At 46.0% G+C, this 21,774-nt stretch overlaps 1 protein-coding gene across 1 annotated transcript in view; it reads right to left on the bottom strand.

Annotated features, from left to right (window-relative positions):
• Positions 1–20,381, bottom strand: part of TAF5 (TATA-box binding protein associated factor 5) — a 31,651-nt gene extending 11,270 nt beyond the window's left edge. The window contains exons 1-8 of the mRNA XM_040435525.1: positions 19,935–20,381; positions 17,441–17,681; positions 15,620–15,935; positions 9,298–9,461; positions 7,828–7,963; positions 1,580–1,700; positions 630–759; positions 384–548 (exon numbers count right to left, since the gene is read on the bottom strand). Coding sequence (XP_040291459.1) covers positions 384–548; positions 630–759; positions 1,580–1,700; positions 7,828–7,963; positions 9,298–9,461; positions 15,620–15,935; positions 17,441–17,681; positions 19,935–20,376 — 1,715 coding nt within the window. The 5' untranslated portion in view covers positions 20,377–20,381. The remainder of the gene's footprint in view (positions 1–383; positions 549–629; positions 760–1,579; positions 1,701–7,827; positions 7,964–9,297; positions 9,462–15,619; positions 15,936–17,440; positions 17,682–19,934) is intronic.
• Between the last annotated feature and the right edge of the window lie 1,393 nt (positions 20,382–21,774).

Raw genomic sequence — 21,774 nt, 5'->3', positions numbered from 1 at the left:
TGGGCATATACCTATGGTGCTGTGTCCCCAATGCCATTCACAAGAAATAGTCGCTACCCAGCGTTCATACGAATGCTTGTTAATCATCTGCCAAAAAATTGACAGGTGTAATACAGGCTTTAGAATCTAGGGAAGGTGATCTTAGCTGGAACGTGAAATTTGCAGATGGAAACAGACTCCATGCACATAATGTAACCTGCAGGTTACAGAGCATGCATGCTCTCACATTCTGGGCAATATACATTTCACATGATATAGACAGATCACTTTACTCCCAGTAATTTAACTATAAAACCGTAGCAGTCACAGAAAAAAAACTATTTGCCCAGGAAACCGATTTGTTATATTAGAAAAAGGTGATTTCACAAGGTTATTTTTATTACCGTGCAACTCTGTCATGTCCTCCGGAAACAAAGTAATACCCATATGGCGAGAACTGTGCATCCCACACGGGATAATTGTGACCTTTGTACGCCACTAAGCAGGTAAAGGTCTGTAGGCTCCACAGCCGGACGGTGCCATCTTCTGAACTGGACAGCAAGTAGTTCCTAAAAGAGACCTGAAATGTTAGTTACCAGCACAAGAATGAAGCACGGATGCTCTGAACAAGCTACAAAAATTCTTTTCACCTGTCTGGGCTGAAGCTAGTTGCATATACAGGACCACTGTGACCACATAAAACTTTCACCTCGCTGGCAGTTTTCTCATCCATAATTCGCTCTAGAACATCATCTGATTCTTTGTCAATCACATTGAGATCTAATAGAAAAAAAGAAAAAATCAAGAAATTCTAATGCAATGTAGCTAAACAAGAAAACAGGTCCAGTAAAGAGTTATCCCACAAAAACTCCTTGTTGAGTGTCACCCAGGCTCCCATCATAACAGCAGGCAGAGAAACTTCTGAGCCGCTTAACCCCTTACATGCCAGTCTATAGGGACCATAGCCTCTATGTGGTTAGACAGAGGGAGGATTCCCGCAGTCACCCCAAGATGCAATTGCGGGACATCAATAGGTTACCAAAGTCATGCCTTGATAGACAACCTGTCTGTTAATTACTGCAATATACGCAATTGCAATAAAGTGCATACCAAAGACTTCTAAAAAGCGATCAGCATATTGCATTGTAAAGTTCCCCAGTCAGTGAGAAAAATAAATATTATAAATGTAAATTTTAAATATGACTAGTCCCACAAAGTAGGAATCCAAAGCAGGCTTTGGTTCAGAGGTACCAGCCAGTACCAAAGCCCACTTCGGATCCCTATTTTAAAAGGTTTTTAAAAACGCAGATATGAACACAGTAGTAGTTCACCGAAGTCTCAGGCAACTTCGGGCGAGATGAAGTTTGGCTCCTTGGAGCCCATACATTTTAATGCTATAATGAAACATTAAAAACAGTTTTTGAACAAATCGACTTCGGATCTATAATTCAAAAGTAGATTCGTTCAAGCCTAATTATAATGGATTTATGATGCAGTGTCTCTGCATGACCTTACTGCTACAGAAATATGGGAATCACTCTCACACAAACAGCAAAGTGGCTGTCCACTTTAGAATATAAGAATTATAAGTTGATTTTACCAGATGTGCTTTTAACACTGCGCAGTTTTTTAGGTGTCAGACTCCATACGCGCACAGTGGAATCGGCAAAGCCTCCTGCGATCATGCTGGAGTCATCAGTAATGTCCAATGCGGTCAGGCCCTAAATGGAAACGAAGAATAAATTTATACATAGTCCACAAATTATTATTTTTTAAACTCATTTTATTAGAGTATAAAGGTGCAATAGTAAATTACATGACATATGTCACATGACAGTAAATTCAGCAAATGAAAATGCAAAATCAAAACACACATTGACCTAAAACAAAAAGGAAAACAACCCGTGGTACATGGTTCTTGATGGTTTTCCCCTGAACGCAGCAGGGTCTCTGTCAAATATTAGAACTTTTCCTGCTCATCATAACACGTGGCATCCCAGGGGCCCTTTCTCAAGCGGCATTTGGTTACAATAGTATTCCATATCTCATACATATATGGGGCCTCATCAAGTATTTAACGTATTAGTGGACGAACACCACTCCCCCCACACTTTCTGAAATTTCTGAGGGCATCCCCTATGTATGTATACTACTTTTTCCAGAGGTATGATCTGGTTAACTGTTTCCAATGGTTTAAATTAGGCATCCTATCGGCCATCCATCTAAGTGCTATCGCCTTCCTAGCAAGGAATAGTTTCCTCCAGGAATATCCTGTGGTGATGAGACCACTGCTCATCGTCTACAATTCCCAGCAAACACATCTTGGGACAAAGAGGGACATTTCCTGGCACAAAATCTGACAGGAATGACATCACATCTCGCCAAAATCTTTGTATATGTCTACATTCCCAAATCATGTGCCAGAAGTTGGCATTGGCCTGGTGGCATCTGAGGCAGTTACTGTTCTCCATTCTACCCATTCTGAATAACCTGTTAGGGGTAAGGTAGCTCCTGTGAAGAATATGCAGCTGTACCATTGTTATGGACTATTGATACAAAATGGATACTTGCTTGTTGAGGACTATGTTTAGCTAAGATGGCGGCCAGGCATTCAGCCAACACCTATAAACTAGAATCTTATTTTGTGTTTTATCATGTGTTTCTTTGTGGTTTCCGTTCAGCTCAAGCAAGCAGTTACAAAGAGGTTTCCTTTCAGCTCAAGCAAGCAGTTACAAAGAATAAGAAGTAACGGTATCTCCCACGAGCAAGGGGGGAGGGTGGAGGAATTTTTTCTTCTGGCCGTCAAGGTTACAGAGAAGCATAGAGTGTTCGTAGCCAATAGAAAAGATATACTTTATCTTTCACCCCCCCTCCCTGTCGTAAAACTTATGCATTGTATGTTGTTTTACGAAATAAACTAGAGATCCTGTTTAACTCCTTGCTGTGAGTTGTCTCAGTCTGATCTCTCCGTGCACGTACACTAATCAATTTGGAGCAGTACATCAACCGAACTGGCAGCTTGGCCAGAACCAGAACACCATCTTGTTATTAACTGAGAGAGAGACTCCTGTAGGAGCTGCGAGGGCCTCAGCCCATTCTGTCTCGGAGAGGGATGGGATGCATTCCCTCCATTTGTCTTCTACGGTCAGAGGGGACATGCTCATTTTAGTGTTTATGAGGTATGTGTAGATAGCCGATATGAGGCCTCTAGGGCCCTGTGTGGACAGCACTCCAATTAATGGATAATTGGAGATCTTTCTGGAGACCCTACCAAACTGTGCAGAGAGGGCATGTCTAATCTGGAGGTATCTGAAGAACATATGCCTCGGGACCTCAAATTTGTCTTGGAGTTGAGAAAAGGACCTCCTAGATCCTCCCTCATATAAATCACCTAGGGTCTGTACCCCATGTTCCTGCCACAATGCAGCACCATCATGTCGATTCAAATGACGAAACATAGGGTTCTCCCACAGGGGTATTGCGCCCGACAGGTCATTATAGGACTTGAGCTTAGCTGCTTCCCAGAAGGGCCCTTCCATGGAACAGACTAATATCTTCCAGTACTGGCCATAAGGAATGAATCTGCAAATATTGCAGATAAAATTCTGCATTGGGGAGAGATTGCGAGGAGACCCAGGACGTGAGGTAACACAACTGACCCGCTAGGAAATACAGGAACAAGTCCGGGAGTGCCGCTCCCCCCTGCAAAGTACGGAGCGCCAATTTCCTTCTAGCCTGTCCCCAAATGAAGGTCGACATCATGGAGTGAAGGCGATCAAAGAACAGTCTCGGGACGGTCGTGCTAGCATGCGCCAGGACATACAGAGCCTTAGGCAGGAGGACCATCTTTATGAGGTTCAGACGACCCATCATTGAGATGGGAAGGGATTGCCATGCCGCAAATTTCTTAGCAAATGTAGAGGCTAGAGGCTCTGTATTCAAAGTATATGCTAAGGGAGGGTCTCTGGTTACTATGATTCCTAGGTATTTAAACCGGTTGTAGGCTAACCTACAAGTTTAAGGGGCATCAGAGCCGACTTGGACCAGTTAATATGCAATCCAGAAAAGCGGCCGAAGGTTTCAATTAGCTCAAATCGCTCTGGGCAGTGAATGATCCGCCCTATCCATAAAAAGGATCAGGTCGTCGGCATATAATCCGACACGGTCCTCCCTGCCACCCAGGGAAACTCCACTGTAAACTCCATCCTGCCTCAGTCTAAGTGCTAAATGCTCTATTGCTACTGCAAACAGGAGGGGGCGACAGAGGACACCCTTGCCTGGTTCCTCTGCCAAGGTTAAACTGACCTGAGTGTGAACCGTTCACCAGTATGCTCGCTTTAGGGTGCTTATAGAGCATATGTACCCACTGGGCAAACACTGGACCAAAGCCAAAACATTTTAGTACTTCCAGCAGATATGGCCATTCTACAGAGTCAAAGGCTTTGGCCGTGTCTGAATGCCATAACCCACGGCTTGTCCAAAGCTTTACCTATTTGCGTAATCACTTGAGCCCTCCTGATGTTAGTAGATGTAGACCTCCCCGGTATAAATCCGGACTGATCCGGGTGTACAATAGATGCTATGACCCTATTTAATCTATTGGCAATTATTTTCATAAGTACCTTGTAATCTAGGTTTAACAAGGAGATGGGCCTGTACGACCCACACTCTGAAGGGTCCTTGTCTGGCTTCAGGATGACCACTATGGTGGCATCATAAAATGAGTCTGGCAATCTCTGTTGTGCCTTTGCCGATTGCAACATTTTTTTCATTCTAGGGGCCAGAATGTCACCATATCTATTGTACACCTCGATCGGGATGCCATCAGGGCCGGGTGCCTTCCCAGTTGCGAGTCCCCGCATAGCCTCTTGTATCTCCTCTAATGCAAAATGCCTCTCTAGCATTTCCCTATCCTAGTCACTCAATCGGGGATGTGTCACCTCCTGCAAATATATTTCCAGCTCTTGGGATGAATAATTTATCACTGAGCTATACAAATCCTGATAGAAATCCTGGAACCTAGCAAGGATACCCGGTGACGTTTCTATTATCCCTCCACCCATCCCTCTAATACGTATAACTGGAGGCACCGAGGAGTTGTTCCGGGCAATGTGAGCCAATATCTTACCTGCCTGACCTCCCTGCTCAAAAAACTGCTGTTTGAGGATAAATAGCTTGCGATCGCTTTTCTCTTGCAAGTGCTGCATATACTGCCTTCCCCTAAGAAGCCATTCTAACCTATTGGATTCAGTGGGGTTCCCAGTAAAGGTATTCTCAGCCTCTCTGCAGGATTCCTGAAGCTCTACTTCCCTTCGGTGGGTCTCTCTTTGAATAAATGCTATGGATGATTTAATGCATCCCCTCAAGTAGGCTTTTAACGTTTCCCAAATTAGTAACTCATCTGTTATATCACCCTGTACCTCAAAAAACATACGGCGTTGATCCAGGAATCGATCATTGGATCCCATGAGGGTGAGCCAGAAGGGGTGTATACGCATTTTGTTCCCTCTCGCCAGTCCATCCACCAATAAAAAAAACCTCACAAACAGCGGTGCGTGGTCAGAGGGCCCCTGCGGGCAGTACTCAATACTCTAACTCAGTAAAGGTCAGTGCGTTCCCCATGATGTAATCCATCCTCGATAAAGCACCTCTTGAAGGGGTGAAGCAAGAGTACTGCACAGTTATGGCGGGAAAGACATCCCCTAAGTCCAGCCATCCCATCTCAGTGACCACCTTCAAGAGCACTGAGGTTGAAGTAACGGCCATTTCGTCTCTAGCCATGCTCCGAAAGCGATCCAAGTCCGGGTTCATCAACATATTAAAGTCCCCCATACATAGTAATCTGACATTCGGATACTGCGCTACAAAGCCCACTACAGCCTGCAGTACTGATACACTGGCCGGCGGAGGGTTATATACATTAATGATGACATATGGAGTACAGTTGACGTATGCAAACACAAATATATAACGTCCGTCCGGATCCACTACAAGCCTCTGCGTCTCCCACCTCAGGCAGCTATGCACTAAAACTGCTACCCCTCTAGAATACGAGTTCCCATATGCATTGGCGCTCCACTGTACCCAGAGCTTCTTAATTCTGTTGCCCGTCTCTGACGTTAAGTGGGTCTCCTATAGGCCGCGGATAAGTGGAGCAAGGCGATGCACATGCGAAAACACAGCGATCCTTTTCCTAGGTCCTCCCAATCCTCTCTCATTCCACGACATGACCGTTAGCTCGCCATATTATCTTAAACACCATAAATTGCATAAGTATTGTTCCTTTAAATAGATTCTCAGATCCCCCATCTTTGCCACCCATACTATAATTCTGCACCATCCCTTTCCAGGAAATGTTAAAGTACCACCATAACAAACACACACAAATAGGAAAACTTAACGTTAGGAACATCACAAACATACTGAACAGACTCAAGGTCTGCTTCAATCATGGCCATATACTCGGGGACCTGCACGGTGTACGTAGATGTTATCCCAGTGCAGGTATTCGCCGGGTGAGTCCCGGAGCCGTGTCCTCCTAAACAGCCATATATCAACTAGTACAAATGCAGCATATAAACATTACAGATAACTGGTTACTCCGCATGTCCCTAATAAAAGACCATGGTATTCATACGATACCCAGGATACGCATCTGTAAGCGGAGTCCATCTTTGAACAGGTAAGCGTCCTTCTCAAGTCGGCTTGGAGCAGGTAGATGAAATAGAGTCCAGATGTCTCCTCGGATCAGAGTCCCGGTCTGCTGGCTACCCAATCATCAGCTTCCCTCGGATCATTGAAAAATAAGGATTTCCCGCCATAAACAATCCGAAGCCGGGCAGGATACGACATGGAGTACTGGATATTCAACTCTCTGAGCTTTCTCTTGACGGCTACAAAGGTGGATCTCTTTCTGTAACTCGCCGGAAAAGTCAGGGAACAGTGAAATCCTTGAGTTATTATAAGATATGTCCTGCACGGATCTGGCCAGGTTGAATAGCAGATCCCTATTCTTCCAGTTCAGGAATCTGGCTAGCAGGGGTCTGTAGGGAGCACCTGGGGGAGGAGGTCTTGCCAGGACTCTGTGAGCCCTCTCCACGGCGTATGTCGCCGAAAACGCGGCCCCAGGGAACATGGTCTTAAACCATTTTTCTATGAAGGTCGCCGGATCTGATCCTTCTGTCCTTTCCGGGAAGCCTAGGATTCGGACAGTGTTACGTCTGGATATATTCTCCAGATCGTCGCATTTCTGCTGCCACAAATGTACTTTCTTCTCCAGATCCGACAGTTTAGCTTGCATTGGTCGGGTGATATCTTCCAGCTCAGATACCCTGTGCTCAGTCTGTCTCGCCCTCTCTATCAGCTGCTGCACATCGTGTCTGAGGAGCCCAACATCCACCTTCACCTCCTCAATTTTACTCGTGAGAGAGGTCTGGCACATAGAAATAGCAGTCATCAGCAGCTCATGAGCTTAGGCGAGAGTTCGGGTTCTTCCTTGCTGGGAGGGTCTTGCTGTAGGTTCGGGTTGCCACAAGTCGCTGGGGCGCGCGAGTTAGATGGAGTCGCAGCGCCATGTTGGCTTTCGGCTCTAGCATATTCTTTGAGCCGTTCCGCCGCCGCTTGCGCCTTGCTTGGGCTCATCTTACTCCTGCGGGTGGTTCCCCTCCTCTTCTGCACCTGCCACTCTATTTTTGCAGCTGTTTTTTTAATCAGGATGGAGCAGGATTCTAAACGGGACTCAGAGCTACACTCAGAAGCGTGCGCTCATGCCGGAAGTTGGCCACGCCCCCCCCCAGTCCACGAATTTTAATAGCACTCAAATATCAACTAGTGACATTTCCAACATACCTGATAAGCATTGAGGAATGTGTAGAAACAGATGGATGGTAAAAAGTCAGGACCAAGTCGCACGCGCTTTGCAGCTTCCTTCATGATCATAATTTTATCGAGTTTGTCGGAATCTTTCAGCTCTGGAAGAGGAATCCTGGCAACACGAAACACAATGGGGGAAATTTATCACAAGAGGAATTCTGAAAGTCAGTTTCGCAGAAGTCTGCTTTGCCATAATTTGAGACGAAAGTCGCACAATGTTAAACATATAAATTTACAATAAATGTTACATCAGTGGAGATACAACATCTAGTCACTCTTTCAGCCATTTTTGGTACCACAGTTGTATGGAGTGGCAGAGCTGACAAGATATCCTGGAAGGCAATGGCATACTCCCCATACTAACAATCAGGGGGTTCTAGGGGTTCCCAAGCACATTAACATGGGTGATTAAAACCTTCCCTTGAAATAAAGTCAGAATTTGCAAAGCAGCAGCTTACAATCTCACGGAAGAATAAGAATAAGAATAATAATATATATAAACTGTCAGCCATATTTGAGCCCACTGGGAGGGAAAATGTAGGATTACATGCAGCCATTGAAATGAATTGTCAACTAGTGCACCCGAATGAAAACCACTATTAAAGGGTTTCGGTCACCAGAATTAACCCCCTTAAAACTGTCTGACATTAGTGATGTGCTAATGTCAGCTCCGTTCTCCCACGCCCTGCTGTCTGTGATTGACAGGCCAGAGTTAGTCTTCTCCTGCTGGCCCTGTGTGCTGGCTAAACGGCACCGCACAGGCGCGAGACTTACCCAGCACACAGGGCCGGCAGGAGAAAACGAACGCTGGCCTGTCAATCGCAGACAGCAGGGCGTGGAATGAGGTGGGAGAACGGAGCCTCTAGGAGCAGGCGCAATGCCCCCCCTACTCCTAGAGGCTAATTTGCATATTACAAAAGTAAGAATTGTGCCGTAAGGGGGGCATCAATAAACATAAAAATAGAGTTGTATTCAGCTGACATTAGCACATCACTAATGTCAGACAGTTTTAAGAGGGTCAATTCTGGTGACAGAAACCCTTTAGGGGCCATTCACACGTCTGCATGCATTTTGCATCTTGCGGACCGGCACATCGCCGGCACTCTCCTAGAAAATGCCTTTTCTTGTCCGCAATCGCGGACAAGAATAGGACACGTCCTATTTTTCTGCAGAACGGAAGTGCGGATCCGCAAATGCGGATAGCAAATTATAGCCCTATTGAAAATGAATGGGTCCGCACATGTTCCGCAAAATTACGGAACGGATGCGGACGTGTGAATGGACAGTAAGTGGCTCTTTTAAACTGGGTCATAAGAGGGGCTCCAAGCAGAGGACCCCCTCTATGACCTCCATAAGCCCTAATGGCACCTATGGACAGGGGCTGCAGCCATGAGACTACCGCCTTTAAAAGATTAGTTTTCTGTTCCATGAAAAGCATCCACACACCTATTCTGTGGAGGAGCATGAGGGTCTTGCTTTTTACTTTTTGAGCCAATACTATCCTTTTTTGGCTTCTTTTTCTTCGGCTTGCCTTCCTCATTTTCCCCTTCTTCATCTTCATCATCCAAAGGCACTTCAATCTCTGGCTCTTTTAGAAGACCATAGAACACCTATAAACAAGAATACAATTTTTTTAATTAATCTTACCGATAATTCCGTTTCCTTGAATCCACCATGACAGCCACAAAGATGACCCTTGACCTCTGTAGGGGCAGGAATACAGTTTAAATTGCCTCCACCCCTCCTCCTCATTGCTTTTACAAATTACCCAAGTAGGTGAGCAATTTTGTGCGTGTCCCCTTTGAGTCACTTTATACTCAAATAAAGACCCATATTCGTGTAATATATAAAGTAAAACCTTATATATTTTTTTTTGTAAGGGAAGGGAAATATATGGGCCGTCATGGTGGATTGAAGGAAACTGAATTACCGGTAAGACTAATTACGGTTTTCCATTCCATCCATGACGGCCACAATGAGAACAAAAATATTTAAATAGGGTGGGAAGCCGCCTGCAGAATCTCTTGTCCATAAGCTAAATCTGTGGAGGCAGAAAGGTTAACACGATAGTGTTTTACAAAAGTGTTGAGACTTGACCAGGTAGCAGTTTTGCAAGTTTGATCTAATGAAACACCAGCTCTTTCTGCCCAAGAAGAGGCTGTAGCCCTGGTAGAATGGGCTTTTATACCCTCCGGACAAGGTTTGTTCTGAAGGGGGTAGCCGCATTCTACAGTGGATCTGATTCACCTAGCTATCGAAGTTTTGGAAAGCTTTTTTCCCTTATTTCAGCCAAACTGAATCAGGTTGTAGTCTTTCCGGAAATTTTTAGCTGCATTTAGATACTGTATTATGGTGTTTATAATATCCAGGAGTTGCATCTTCTCTTCTACCTCCTTTTCTGGGTAGCTGGTGACAGATAGTATTACCATCTCATGTTCACGATGAAAATTTGAAACCACTTTGGGGAGAAACCCAGGATCTAGTCTTGGCACAATTCGATACTCAAAAACCCCAAGATATGGTTCTCCACAGGAGAGGGCCTGGATCTCACTTAGTCTGGCGGAAGTGATGGCCATCAGAAAAAAAACTGTCTTGAAGGACAGATGTTTAATAGAGATCACAGATAAGGAAAAAAACGGGGGCCTAGTTAGCCCCTCTAATACTGTATTAAGATCCCACTAAGGAATCCTAGATCTTAAGGTTGGTTTTAACCTAGAGGCCGCCCTAAAATCTCCTTATCCATGTTCTGCGAGACTAGCATAGTAAAAGGTGCTTAAGGCCTATATTTGGACCTTAAGAGTACTAGGCCTCAGGCCCAATTCTAGTCCATTTGGCAGGAAATCTAGTATTTTATTAACCGGCAGAGAAGTGTTCAGATGATCTTCTCCCAGCCAACTGCAAAATCTTTTCCAGAAATGGCTGATGTGATTCTCTTCCTGCTTGCCTTAAGAGTAAGACTACATGCACACGAACGTATTTCGTTTCCGCGTCCGTTCAGTTTTGGTTTTTTTTTGCGGATAGGATGCGGACCCATTCGTTTTAATGGGTTCGCAAAAAATGCAGACAGCACACAGTGTGCTGTCCGCATCAGGATGTCCGTTCCGTAGCCCTGCAAAAAATAAAATAAAAAATTCTTGTCCATTTTAGGCATTGTTGCAATGGATCCGCAAAAGAAAAGTAACTTTTTTTTTGCGGATCCGCAATTTGCGGACTGCAAAACACATACGGTCGTGTGCATGTAGCCTAAGGGCTACTCTGTCTGAAAGACCTTGTCTTCTGAGTGATTCACTCTCAGGATCCAGACTGACAAATTGTAGATCTGGGGGTTTGGGTGGTTTATTGGGCCCTGAGAGAGCACATTCTCCGGGAAGGGTATTTTCCAAGGCTCTTCTATAGTGCCAACTGCCTCAGGATTGAGAACCAGCTTCTCTTTGGCCAGTGGGGAGCTAAGATTACTGTTGTTTCGTTCTGTAATTTCTGTAGTAAGCGAGGAATCAGTGGAAAAGCATAGACTAGATCCCATCTTATTGATAGGGCATCTATTGCCCATAGTCCGTCTCTTTTGAATTTAGTGAACAGAACTGCCAGACCTGGGCATTTTCCCTGGAGGCAAACACGTCCTCTCTGGTAGTCCCCACCTGGAGGCGATGTCATGAAATAGGTCACAGTTTAATGTCCATTCTCTGACTGTCACACCTGTGAAAGGTGTTAGAAGGTCTGAAAGACTGGCTGCACACAAGTGATCTGAGCCTCTTTTGGTTTCACTTTGTGTTGCTAGTATGTCCACACCTCCTGTTCAGGTGTGGATCATGTGACCTTTACCTCCCCCTATTTAGTCTGACTTTACCCATCACTTCTTGTTCCGGATAGCTTCATTTGGTTTTGGAAGAGCTGGAGTGTGGTTCTTGTTGAAGTCCTGTTCATCCATCATCCCCAGAAGTTAAGTGTTCCGCTTGTTGTTGTTTACTAGGCCTCAGCGAGATGCTGGTTCCTTCACCAGGGAAGGAATGGGTCGTCTCTGCCCTATCATTACCTTCAGGGCATCCGAGGGTCACCAGGATTTTCTAGGTTCCTGTGTATGGGCATCTCTACCATCGAGAGGAGCCCATACAGATAGAAGTTAGGGCCAGGAGCAGGGTTTTATAGGTGGTGACCCTTTTCCTTCCCTAGAGGCGAGGCCTAGTGTCTTTCCCCTTTCTTATTGCTGTCTTTTGGTGTTCTCCCCTACTACATCCGTGACACTGACCTTTTTAGGTAGACCGCTGTTTGCTTCTGCCCAGGAAATTATTATTTTTGGTACTTCCGCCAGCGGATCGGACTTCGTGCCCCCCGGTGTTTCAGGTACGCCACTGTCGTGATATTGTCAGAGAGGACCTTCATATGCCTGTTTTTTTAATAGGTCTACTGCCTGAGCGTCATAAGGACTGCATTCAGCTCTCTGAAATTTGAGGATCTTTCTTTTATGCTGTTTGGCCAGTCTCCCTTGAAAAACTGGTTGCCTACCTTTGCACCCCAACCTGAAGTGCTGGCATCGGTTATGACCTGAGCTTCTGAGCCATTCTATACCCTGGAGCAGATTTTCCTCTTCCTGCCACCAGTCTAGGTCTATTTTGACTGTTGAAGGCACCTGTATCGTCCTGTCTAAGGGCGACTGTTTCCTGTCCCATTTCTTCACCATCCATGACTGCATGATTGTTGTGTGGGCCTGACTCCATGGAACTGAGTTTATGCATGTGGTTAAGTTCCCTAACAGGCTCATTGCCCTCCGAATGGAACACCTGGATTATTTTTGAAAGAGACTTAACTTGTCTGAGAGTTCTTACTTTGTCCTGGGGTAAATTCTGTATCCAAGAGAACCTAACTACGCCCAGGAACCTTATTTTTGTAGATGGAGCGAGTATTGATTTATTTTTTAGATTCATCACCCATCCTAAACCTGAAAGGTTACTTATAACTTCTGTAGTCCTTGAGGTTTCTTCTTTTGAAATTGCCAATTATTAGGAAATCATCTAGCTAAGGGATGATATTGGTTCCCTTAATGCGTAGAAAGGCGATCATTTCCACCACCAGCTTGGTGAATGTTCTTGGGGCTGATGAGATACCAAAGGGGAGGGCTACGTACTGAAAGTGATGGGAGTCCCCCAGGATCTCCTATTGCAAACCTTAGATATTTCTGGGAGGCCTGATGAATTGGTATGCGATAGTAGACGTCCTTTAGATCCACTGACGTCATAAAGGCACCTTTTGGAATCAGTGAAATCATAGATGCAATTGACTCCATCTTGAACCTCCTGTATACTATAGATCTGTTCAAAGGTTTTAGATTATTGTGCGGAATGTGTTGTCGGTTTTTTTTTTTACTAGAAAGATGCCCGAGTAGAACTCCTTCCTCTTTAGGACTACCCCCGATCTGATTCAATCCTGAATTCCCTGCCAAATTTCCCGTATACCTCTGTTGTGGGTGGTAACTGAGAATTTTTCTGGAGGCGTTGAAGAAATTTCTATTCTGTATCCCTGGGCTATGGTGTTTAGTGCCCATGAATTTGACGTAACCAGAATCCACTGGTTTAGAAAATTCTTCAAACTGCCTCCCACTTTGGCGTCATTGTTTGTTGCTGTTTATTTTGGGGATTAAGGATAAATCCTCTCCCCCTTCCACCTTTTGGGTAGCTCCAGCAGCATGTTTTACCCTTACCTCTGTAGGGCTTAGATTGTGAAGGGAACTGACTAATGGGTCTCTTTTTTGCTTCTCTCTCCTCCAGAAACCCTTTATTTTTGTCAGCCGCTTTCTCCAGTATCTTATCTAACACTGGGCCAAAAAAACTCCCCTGAGAAGGCAATAGAGCATAGTTTAGACTTGGAGGTTTTATCCCCAGACCATGCTTTCATCCATAAAGCTCTTTTGGCTGCACTGGAAAGGGTTGCATCTTTCGCTGCAAAATGTACAGACTCCGCCGAGGCATCTGCCAAAAAAGCAGTTGCTGATTTTAATAGCGGTACGGAATTTATGATATCCTCCCTGGGAGTTTTGTTCTTTAGGTGATCCTCTAACTGACAAGCAGAAGTACATGGCTCTTGCCACGGATGTAGCCGCAATGTTGGTTTTTACACCAAACCTAGATGCCTCCTATGCTCTCTTTAATAAAGAATCTGCTTTGTGTTCCATCAGATCGCTTCGTTGTGACGAATCCTCAAATGGTAAGGCCGTCTTTTTTACTACCTTTGCCACCTGAATATCAATTTTGGGCATCTCAAAAATTTTACATTCAGCCTAATCAAATAGTAAGCTGTTCCTGAACTCTTTGGACACCCCTAGTCTTTTTTTCAGGTTCAATCCACTCATCCAATATCATATCTTTGATATTCTCATTAATGTGGAATACTTTGGTTCTTTTAGTACGTAAACCCCCTGAACATCTCACCCTGTACCGTATGAGGTTTGGTAGTATCCTCTAAGCCCATGGTAGATCTAACTGCTTTCAGTAACTCTTCCATTTCATCTGAGGAAATAATTACTTTATCATCCTCTACAATTTCCCCTCTGAGAAAAGTTCTTCCTCAAGCACTCGTCTAGAGGTATGTTCATCAATGTCCTCAGCATCAGAGTAGGATTGAATGGATAGTCTGTTTTTTGGCAGGCGGGACACTAGGAGTAGTCAGAGATGCTAGGGAAGACTAAAATCTCATCCTGGATAAAAGACTTCATTTCGGACAGGATAGATGATTGCTCCTCTTTTAAGACGTCAGAAATGCATTGCTTGCACAACTTTTTATAGTTATCAGATAGTCTCTTGGCACAGGTAGTGCACTTTAGAGCTCTTGACTTAGACTTCGTATCCCTTGCTCCCTAAGGAACAGAGAAGAGCAACCAAATATCCGCTTCTAAGCATTATATCTAAACAAAAAGATAACAATACTCCCCTTAGGGGAACTCACAGTAGGTGCAGCCAGAGAGGTGTCAGAACCCATCTGACGGGATGCAGGAGCCCCAGGAGTAGACAGTGGCGGTGATGCACAGCTCCATGAGCGCCACTTTTTAAACACTTTCTGGCATCTGATGTCATCCAGGAGCACCTCCCAGTACTATGCGCCCTTGTTCTGCCGCCTCCCGCCTGCTGTAAGATCAAAAGGACGCCGCACTCCTAGCTCGCTCGTGCGTGCGTCCTACATGAATCCGGCATCAGCGGTCTGCTTCCGACCCGCAGTGGAAGGGAGACTGTGATATAAGAGGGAGCGCAGGTCCCAGCATGTGCCGGGGCGAGCGTCCACGTTGCGCACTGCTGCCCAGCCTTAGCCCCTGCCGCAGGAAGGCAGTCAGGGATGAACGCAACTTCTTTGCTGATCTCCACCTCCCCACAGGGAGGACTCTATGCGTGCTAACACCGTAGAGGCAGGAAAAACACTGAGGGGGAGGGAGTTGGGGGCAGTTTAAACTCTGTGCATTCCTGCGCGTACAGAGGACAAGGGGCATCTCTCATTGTGGCCGTCATGGTGGATGGAATGGAAATTGAAGACTCACTTGGGCCAAGGCTCTCTTCAGTGGCTACTTTACAGTGAGAATAGTTTGTTCACTGCACAAAACATGCCAGCAACCGGTAGAGACAAGACCACTGGACTGGCAGGGACCAAAGTAAGATTTGGGGGCTGGAGCGAACCCCTTTCTTCCAGGCAAAAGTTTGACTTACATTTTATCAGGGGGTCATTTTAAATTATGGTCATATTTAACAGTCCCCTTTTCGTATACCTCCCTCTTATTACTAGCACAAACCTTAACTTTGTTGGCTTCTCTTTTCGCCTCTCCGGAGAGGCTGCCCACCATCGCATCAATCTGTTGCTTGCTACGTGGCATGCCATCGAAGATATCAATATACAAATGTTCCTGGACTATACTCCAGATCTGATTGTTCTGCCTCTCCTGTAGATGGCGCTTCAGAAGCTGGTAGGAGTCCCGGGATATTCTTAGAACAAACTTGCTTGTCCGAAAGTCAAGCATGGTCTCGTTTCCTTTCATATGCTCTTTTTTAGTCAGGCTGACCAAAATCCGAAGATCATCTTCATAGTAACATTCCTGATCTCCATGAAACCTACAGGAAATCGCAAAAAGGAAATACATTACATAGAAGAAATATGTCCGCTACTCAGTCATAATTAGGACGAGGGGGAACATTTAAATACTTGAGAATCTTACAGATGCTTGCAAAGAGCTTGACCACTTACAGATTACACCTAGTCATAGAGGTCTCACTGATAACAGATATTCAATATCATTAATTATAAAGTCATAATATTGAACGGGTCATCTCATCCCGCCATCCCTAAGGCAAGACAGAATTAAGCACCGACTATTAGTGGGTCAGAAAACCATGCAGGCGGCCAGCGCTTCTGTTTCAATAGCTCCCATTGCAGAAACAGCACAGAAAGCTATTCTAATTAGACAAATCACGTTGACCTTGATTAGGTGGTACATACAGGTGTGTGCGCCTCCTCTCATTGGTGGCTGATGCACATAGAGGTAACTGGGTGCAACACACTATAAGTGCAGTGTGGGCCCTCCAAAACAAATGCATAAAGGCTTAGGCAGGTTTAGTGTAGGATCTGCCTGAACTGAGACCACCTTGGCGCTGGGTAGGTGGGCACAGATGTATTGGTTAAGAGTCTCAGATTTTTATCACATCAAAGTGAGGGCTTAGTCCATATCTTATGCTTTTTATTATTATAGTGCATTATTTTCTGTGGCTTTAATTCTGAGTTAGGGAAACCGCTTAGCTTGCCGTGCTACATTGTTTCCATAGTCCCCATAAACTGCAATGGGAGATACTGAAACAGAAGCGCCGGCTACCTGGTGGTCAATGCTGAGTCCCATCTTGCTTAGAAATGAGGAGATGGAACAAACCCCTAAAAGGCTATGTACACCTTTAGCTGGCCTTTATTAAAAATATTGAGCCATTCTGTCACAAAGGGTTAACTGTCGAGCTGTGTGAATCCTACAGTCCTCTAATCACCTTTATCTCTAAATTACTAAAAAGGTCAAACACACACAGTAAGACAGGAATGGAGCTATAACGAGTGTTTATAATGTCAGGTCAGAGATAAGGAGTCCCCTCAGCGGAGCTGCCTGATGGAACAGAACGAAAATTCAGATCCTGCTACTAGATAAACTGAAAGCTGCACAAAGACAGTGGTTAAAAGACCAATTAAAAAAAAAATGAGTATAATGCAATAATGCCCTCAAAGGTGTGCATAGCCTTTAAGCTGCTGATAAATGGCCCAATATTTCTCTAATCCCATGGAGACATTGTAAAAAGGGAGAACTGCCACTCCGCTGCTGGGTGGTTAGGGCTGGCCAATATCTCCTTGCCAGTCGGTGTACAGAACGGTGCAGAATCCGGTGTTGACGGCCCCAACATCTGCCTTGGTTGAAAGGATCAGGCAAATAGGGTTCCAATATGTAAAAAAAAAAAGAAAAAAAAAAAAGAGCCTGGCAGTGACACCATCTTCTTCCTATGGAAATAAACATGCAAACTCCCTGACTACTGCGCAGTGTCTACACCTCCTGCAGCCGGGCGGCCACACTTGTAATTGTACTCACTTATCAAAGAATGACTTTGCCTTGTTTTCATGCTGGTTGTAGACGAGCTCCAGATACATGTGTACAAAGAGCGGGTAGAATAACTGAGACAGCTCGGCACGGTGACAGTCCAGGACAGACTCGATGAATCTCTTCAGACCGCTGTAATAGTCCTCATACCGGGCAGGATCTCCTTGCTGGGTATACGCAGACAGAACGGCGCTGACGTCTGGCTGATCCTGGGGGCCACTACTTACTGGAGCTGGAAAGAGTAACATGAATATATAGTGAGAAATATGTCGTCTTATATGAAATATACACCTACAACTAATCCACAATGGCCATGAAGGAAAGCGGACAACATAGCACTGGAGGCACCAGCATGCCATGAGACTTTGCCAGTATGTGTGGGTGGGGGAAGGGACTCTTATCTCTACACACGACCGTGTGCTGGCCGGGCCCATGCTGCAAATTGCGGTCCGCAATGCACGGGCACCGACTGTGGGGAAGCTGCGTACGGATCGCAGACCTATTCACATCAATGGAGTCCGCGATCCGCATCCGACAGTCAAAGTAGTGCATGCATTATTTTTTTTGCGGTGCGGAGGCACGTACAGTAAACCCACGCAAGAACTCCATAGTGTTTCCGTGGGCTTCCGATCCGTGCCTCCGTTCTGCAGCTCAAGTGAATGGGTCCGCAATCTGTGATGCGGGATGCACACAGCTAGTACCTGTGTATTGCAGACCCGCCGTATGCATGCCGCAATATGGCCAGGCAACGGCCGTGTGCATGAGCCCTTAGTAACCTCCTTAATACTCTGGGTCCCACATTTACTGATGCGGCTGTACATTCTGGCATCATTTGTCTCCCCTTTTAGATATATTTAACAAGTAAACAAAACACAGTGATCCGCTCTGTGTGCCGGAGCGTAGCTTAAAAAAAAACGTTTCCCGAGACTTTACAACTAATTACCTGTCCTCCATCGGTGGGGGTCAGACAACCGGGACCCCCACCGATCAGCGCCCCTGTGAGCACCGCGGCCTTCTCAGCACTCCTCTAGTGAGAGCGGCGCTCAGTGGTAAACTAGATTCCAATATATACAAAAAACCACGGCACTGTGTAATTGTGCTGCAGAAACTTATTTTATTTAATCCATCTGGAAAATCCTATTTAGCCACTGGCCAACGTTTCGGTCTAACCTAGAACCTTGTTCACGGCCTTCGTAGTAGAATTTTGTTTGCAGGATGGCGTATGGATTAAATAAAATAAAAAGAGTTTATGCAACACAATTAGAGCGCCGTGGTCTGCTAGGACACATGCAGCTGAAGTCCCATTCAAGTGAATGGGGCAGAGTGCGATACCAAGCAGGGCCACTGTACGGCGCTGCGCTTGGGGAGCAGAGAGGAGGCCGCAGCGCTTACAGGAGTATCTGCGCCTTCTCAAAAAGCTGATCGCCGCAGGTCCCAGGTAGGGACGAGCGAATCAACTTTGGATGCTTCATCCGAAGTCGATTCGCATAAAACTTTGTAATACTGTGCGGAGCGGTATCAAGGTTTTACAGTAATAATTCACAAAGTTATTACACAAAGTCGCGCAAGACCTCGCAAAGTAATAACTTCAGCTCATTAGAGCCAATACATTCTAATACTGTACGGAGCGCCTGCTCAGTGCGGTATTACAACAAAGTTTTATGCAAAACGACTTTGGATAAAGCATCCGAAGTCCATTCGCTCATCTGTAGTCCCAGGTGTCGGACCCCCATGATCAGATATTGATGACTAGAGATGAGCGAGTTTCATATTTTGAAATTCAGTCACTGGTAAAAGGTGAATTGCGTTATGGATTCTGTTACCACGGACCATAACGTAATTCTATGACTGAATGCCTTTAGAGGAATTCCGTTATTCATTCCGTCATAATAGAAGTCTATGGGCTGCAAAACGGATCCGTCCAGTTTCCTTTATGCAGGCGAGTCCTCCCCTGAATGCCAGAGTCAGTTCTCCCCTGAATAACGGAAATGGGACGGAACCGTTTTGCAGGCCATAGACTTCTATTATGCCGGAATGAATAATGGAATTCCTCTAAAGGCATTCCGTTTTGCGTTCCGTCATAGGATTGCGTTATGGTCCGTGGTAACAGAATCCATAATGCAATTCACCTTTTACCAGTGAATGAATTTCAATATATGAGACGCGCTCATCTCTAGTACCTTTATTGGGTACAAGTAACATTCCCATTAGTATGGTATATACAGGCTGTCAGTCACCTGCCGCCCATGTATATAATATATATAGCGGAGTATCAGTGTGACAACAGTTCCATTACTACAGTACTGCCATGTATATAGTATGTGTGATAGGTTTATATAGTCAGTCACCTGCAGTCCATGCATATAATGAGTAGTAACACTGATACTACTGCTATGTGATCAGTAGGTAGAATACGGACGCAGGTGTCCGAGTACATGTATATGTGAAGAGTCCGTGTAGTATCCGTGATGTGCGGGCTGCTCACCTTTCGCCGGGCCCCCCGCACTGGCGCCGCTGCTGGAGGTGGCTCCCCCGCCGGCCGCTGAGGACGAGCTCCCCGCGGTCACCCGGCTGAGGAGCGTCTGCTCTGCCCCGTCCTGCTGCCCGGGGCTCGGCGCGTCCTCCCCGTCCACGACGCCGATCTCCCGGAGCAGAACATCCGCCGACTCCTTCAGGTTACTTTTCTTGAGGAACTGCAGCACGGCGAGCAGCGTCTGCCGGTCCGGCGCCTCCGAGCTCCCCGCCTGAGGGGTGACGGCAGCCGGGGCAGCCGCCTGGGGACTGGCGGGCTTGGGAGAGACTCCATTCCCGTTGCCGAGCGCCGTCTCCTCGCTGTCATTGCAGCCCGGGGTCTCCTGCTTCACCTCCTCCAGGAGCTCGGGCTCCGTCTTCACCGACTCGCTCGCCTCATCTGGCGGCGCCGCCATCTTGGAGCGGGAGTTTATTCTTTACGACGTCGCGTTTTACGTTACAAAGGGGCGGGGTTCCACTTACTTCCGGGCTCCTGCTCGCAGCTGACAGGCCGAGGGGGGTGGGGGTTGTCCCGCACAGTGTGGACCGGGAGCTACGAACCGGTCACATGCGGTTTCAGGGCCCGGCTGGGTATAATCACATGACGCGACTTGTGTGCGATTATTGACGCTTCTCAGAAGTGGATACAATGTCGCAGAGCGTTGCGTTTTCTCATTCACATAGAGAAGAAATGTATCAGATGAAGTCCAGATATAATAGGGATGTGAGAGGTGATGGTCTCCCCCAGCCACCCACACGCACTCTCGGCTGGGCAGAGCATGCATGTGTTTTTTAATTGGGGGAGGAAAGTATTAATCTTCTGCACTGATGTGCCTGCTCCTACAATCTGCCTCGAAAGTGGCGCAGTTTGGACACAACTAGGTTTCTACATCTTTTTCTGACTTTCTGGTGGTTCTGCTGAAAGCGGCGGAGCTTCCCATGGAAGGGGCAGGGCTTTTTGCGCCAAGAATGCTCCACTAAGGGTATGTCCTCTCCTGGCGCGGTGCCATGGCGGTTTCACTTCATTCAATGGGGCTGAACCACAAATGGAGAAGCTGCAAAATACGAAGTAGGTTTTGCCTTTGCAAAACACGCGGTGTGAACTAGCCCTAATGAACAAAAAAGTCACTTGTGGGGGCTGCCTCTCGTATTTCCCATAGCGAACATCTTCAACAAATTGAACCAAAAAGGCCACTAAAAACACAAAAGTGCAGAAATGGCAGCAGAAACCTATGTGTGAAAGTAACTTAAAGAGTAAGGCCCCTTTCACACGGGCGAGATTTCCGCGCAGGTTCAGTGCGTGAAGTGAACGCATTGCACCCGCACTGAATCCGGACCCATTCATTTCTATGGGGCTGTGCACATGAGCGGTGATTTTCATGCATCACTTGTGCGTTGCGTGAAAATCGCAGCAAGCTCTATATTGTGCGTTTTTCATGCAACGCAGGCCCCATAGAAGTGAATGGGACTGCGTGAAAATCGCAAGCATCCGCAAGCAAGTGCGGTGCAATTTTCATGCATGGTTGCTAGGAGATGATCGGGATGGAGACCCGATCTTTATTATTTTCCTTTATAACATGGTTATAAGGGAAAATAATAGCATTCTTAATACAGAATGCTTAGTAAAATAGGGCTGGAGGGGTTAAAAAATAAATAATTTAACTCACCTCATTCACTTGTTTGCACAGCCCGGCTTCTCTTCTGTCTTCTTTGCTGTCCAGGAGGAAAAGAACCTGTGGTGACGTCACTGCGCTCATCACATGGTCCATCACTATAGTGATGGATCATGTGATGGACCATGTGATGAGCGCAGT

The sequence above is a fragment of the Bufo bufo genome, chromosome 6 (genome assembly GCF_905171765.1).
Source record: "Bufo bufo chromosome 6, aBufBuf1.1, whole genome shotgun sequence".
NCBI classification, from domain to species: Eukaryota; Metazoa; Chordata; class Amphibia; order Anura; family Bufonidae; genus Bufo; species Bufo bufo.
This window is presented reverse-complemented; position numbering and strand designations above follow the sequence as displayed.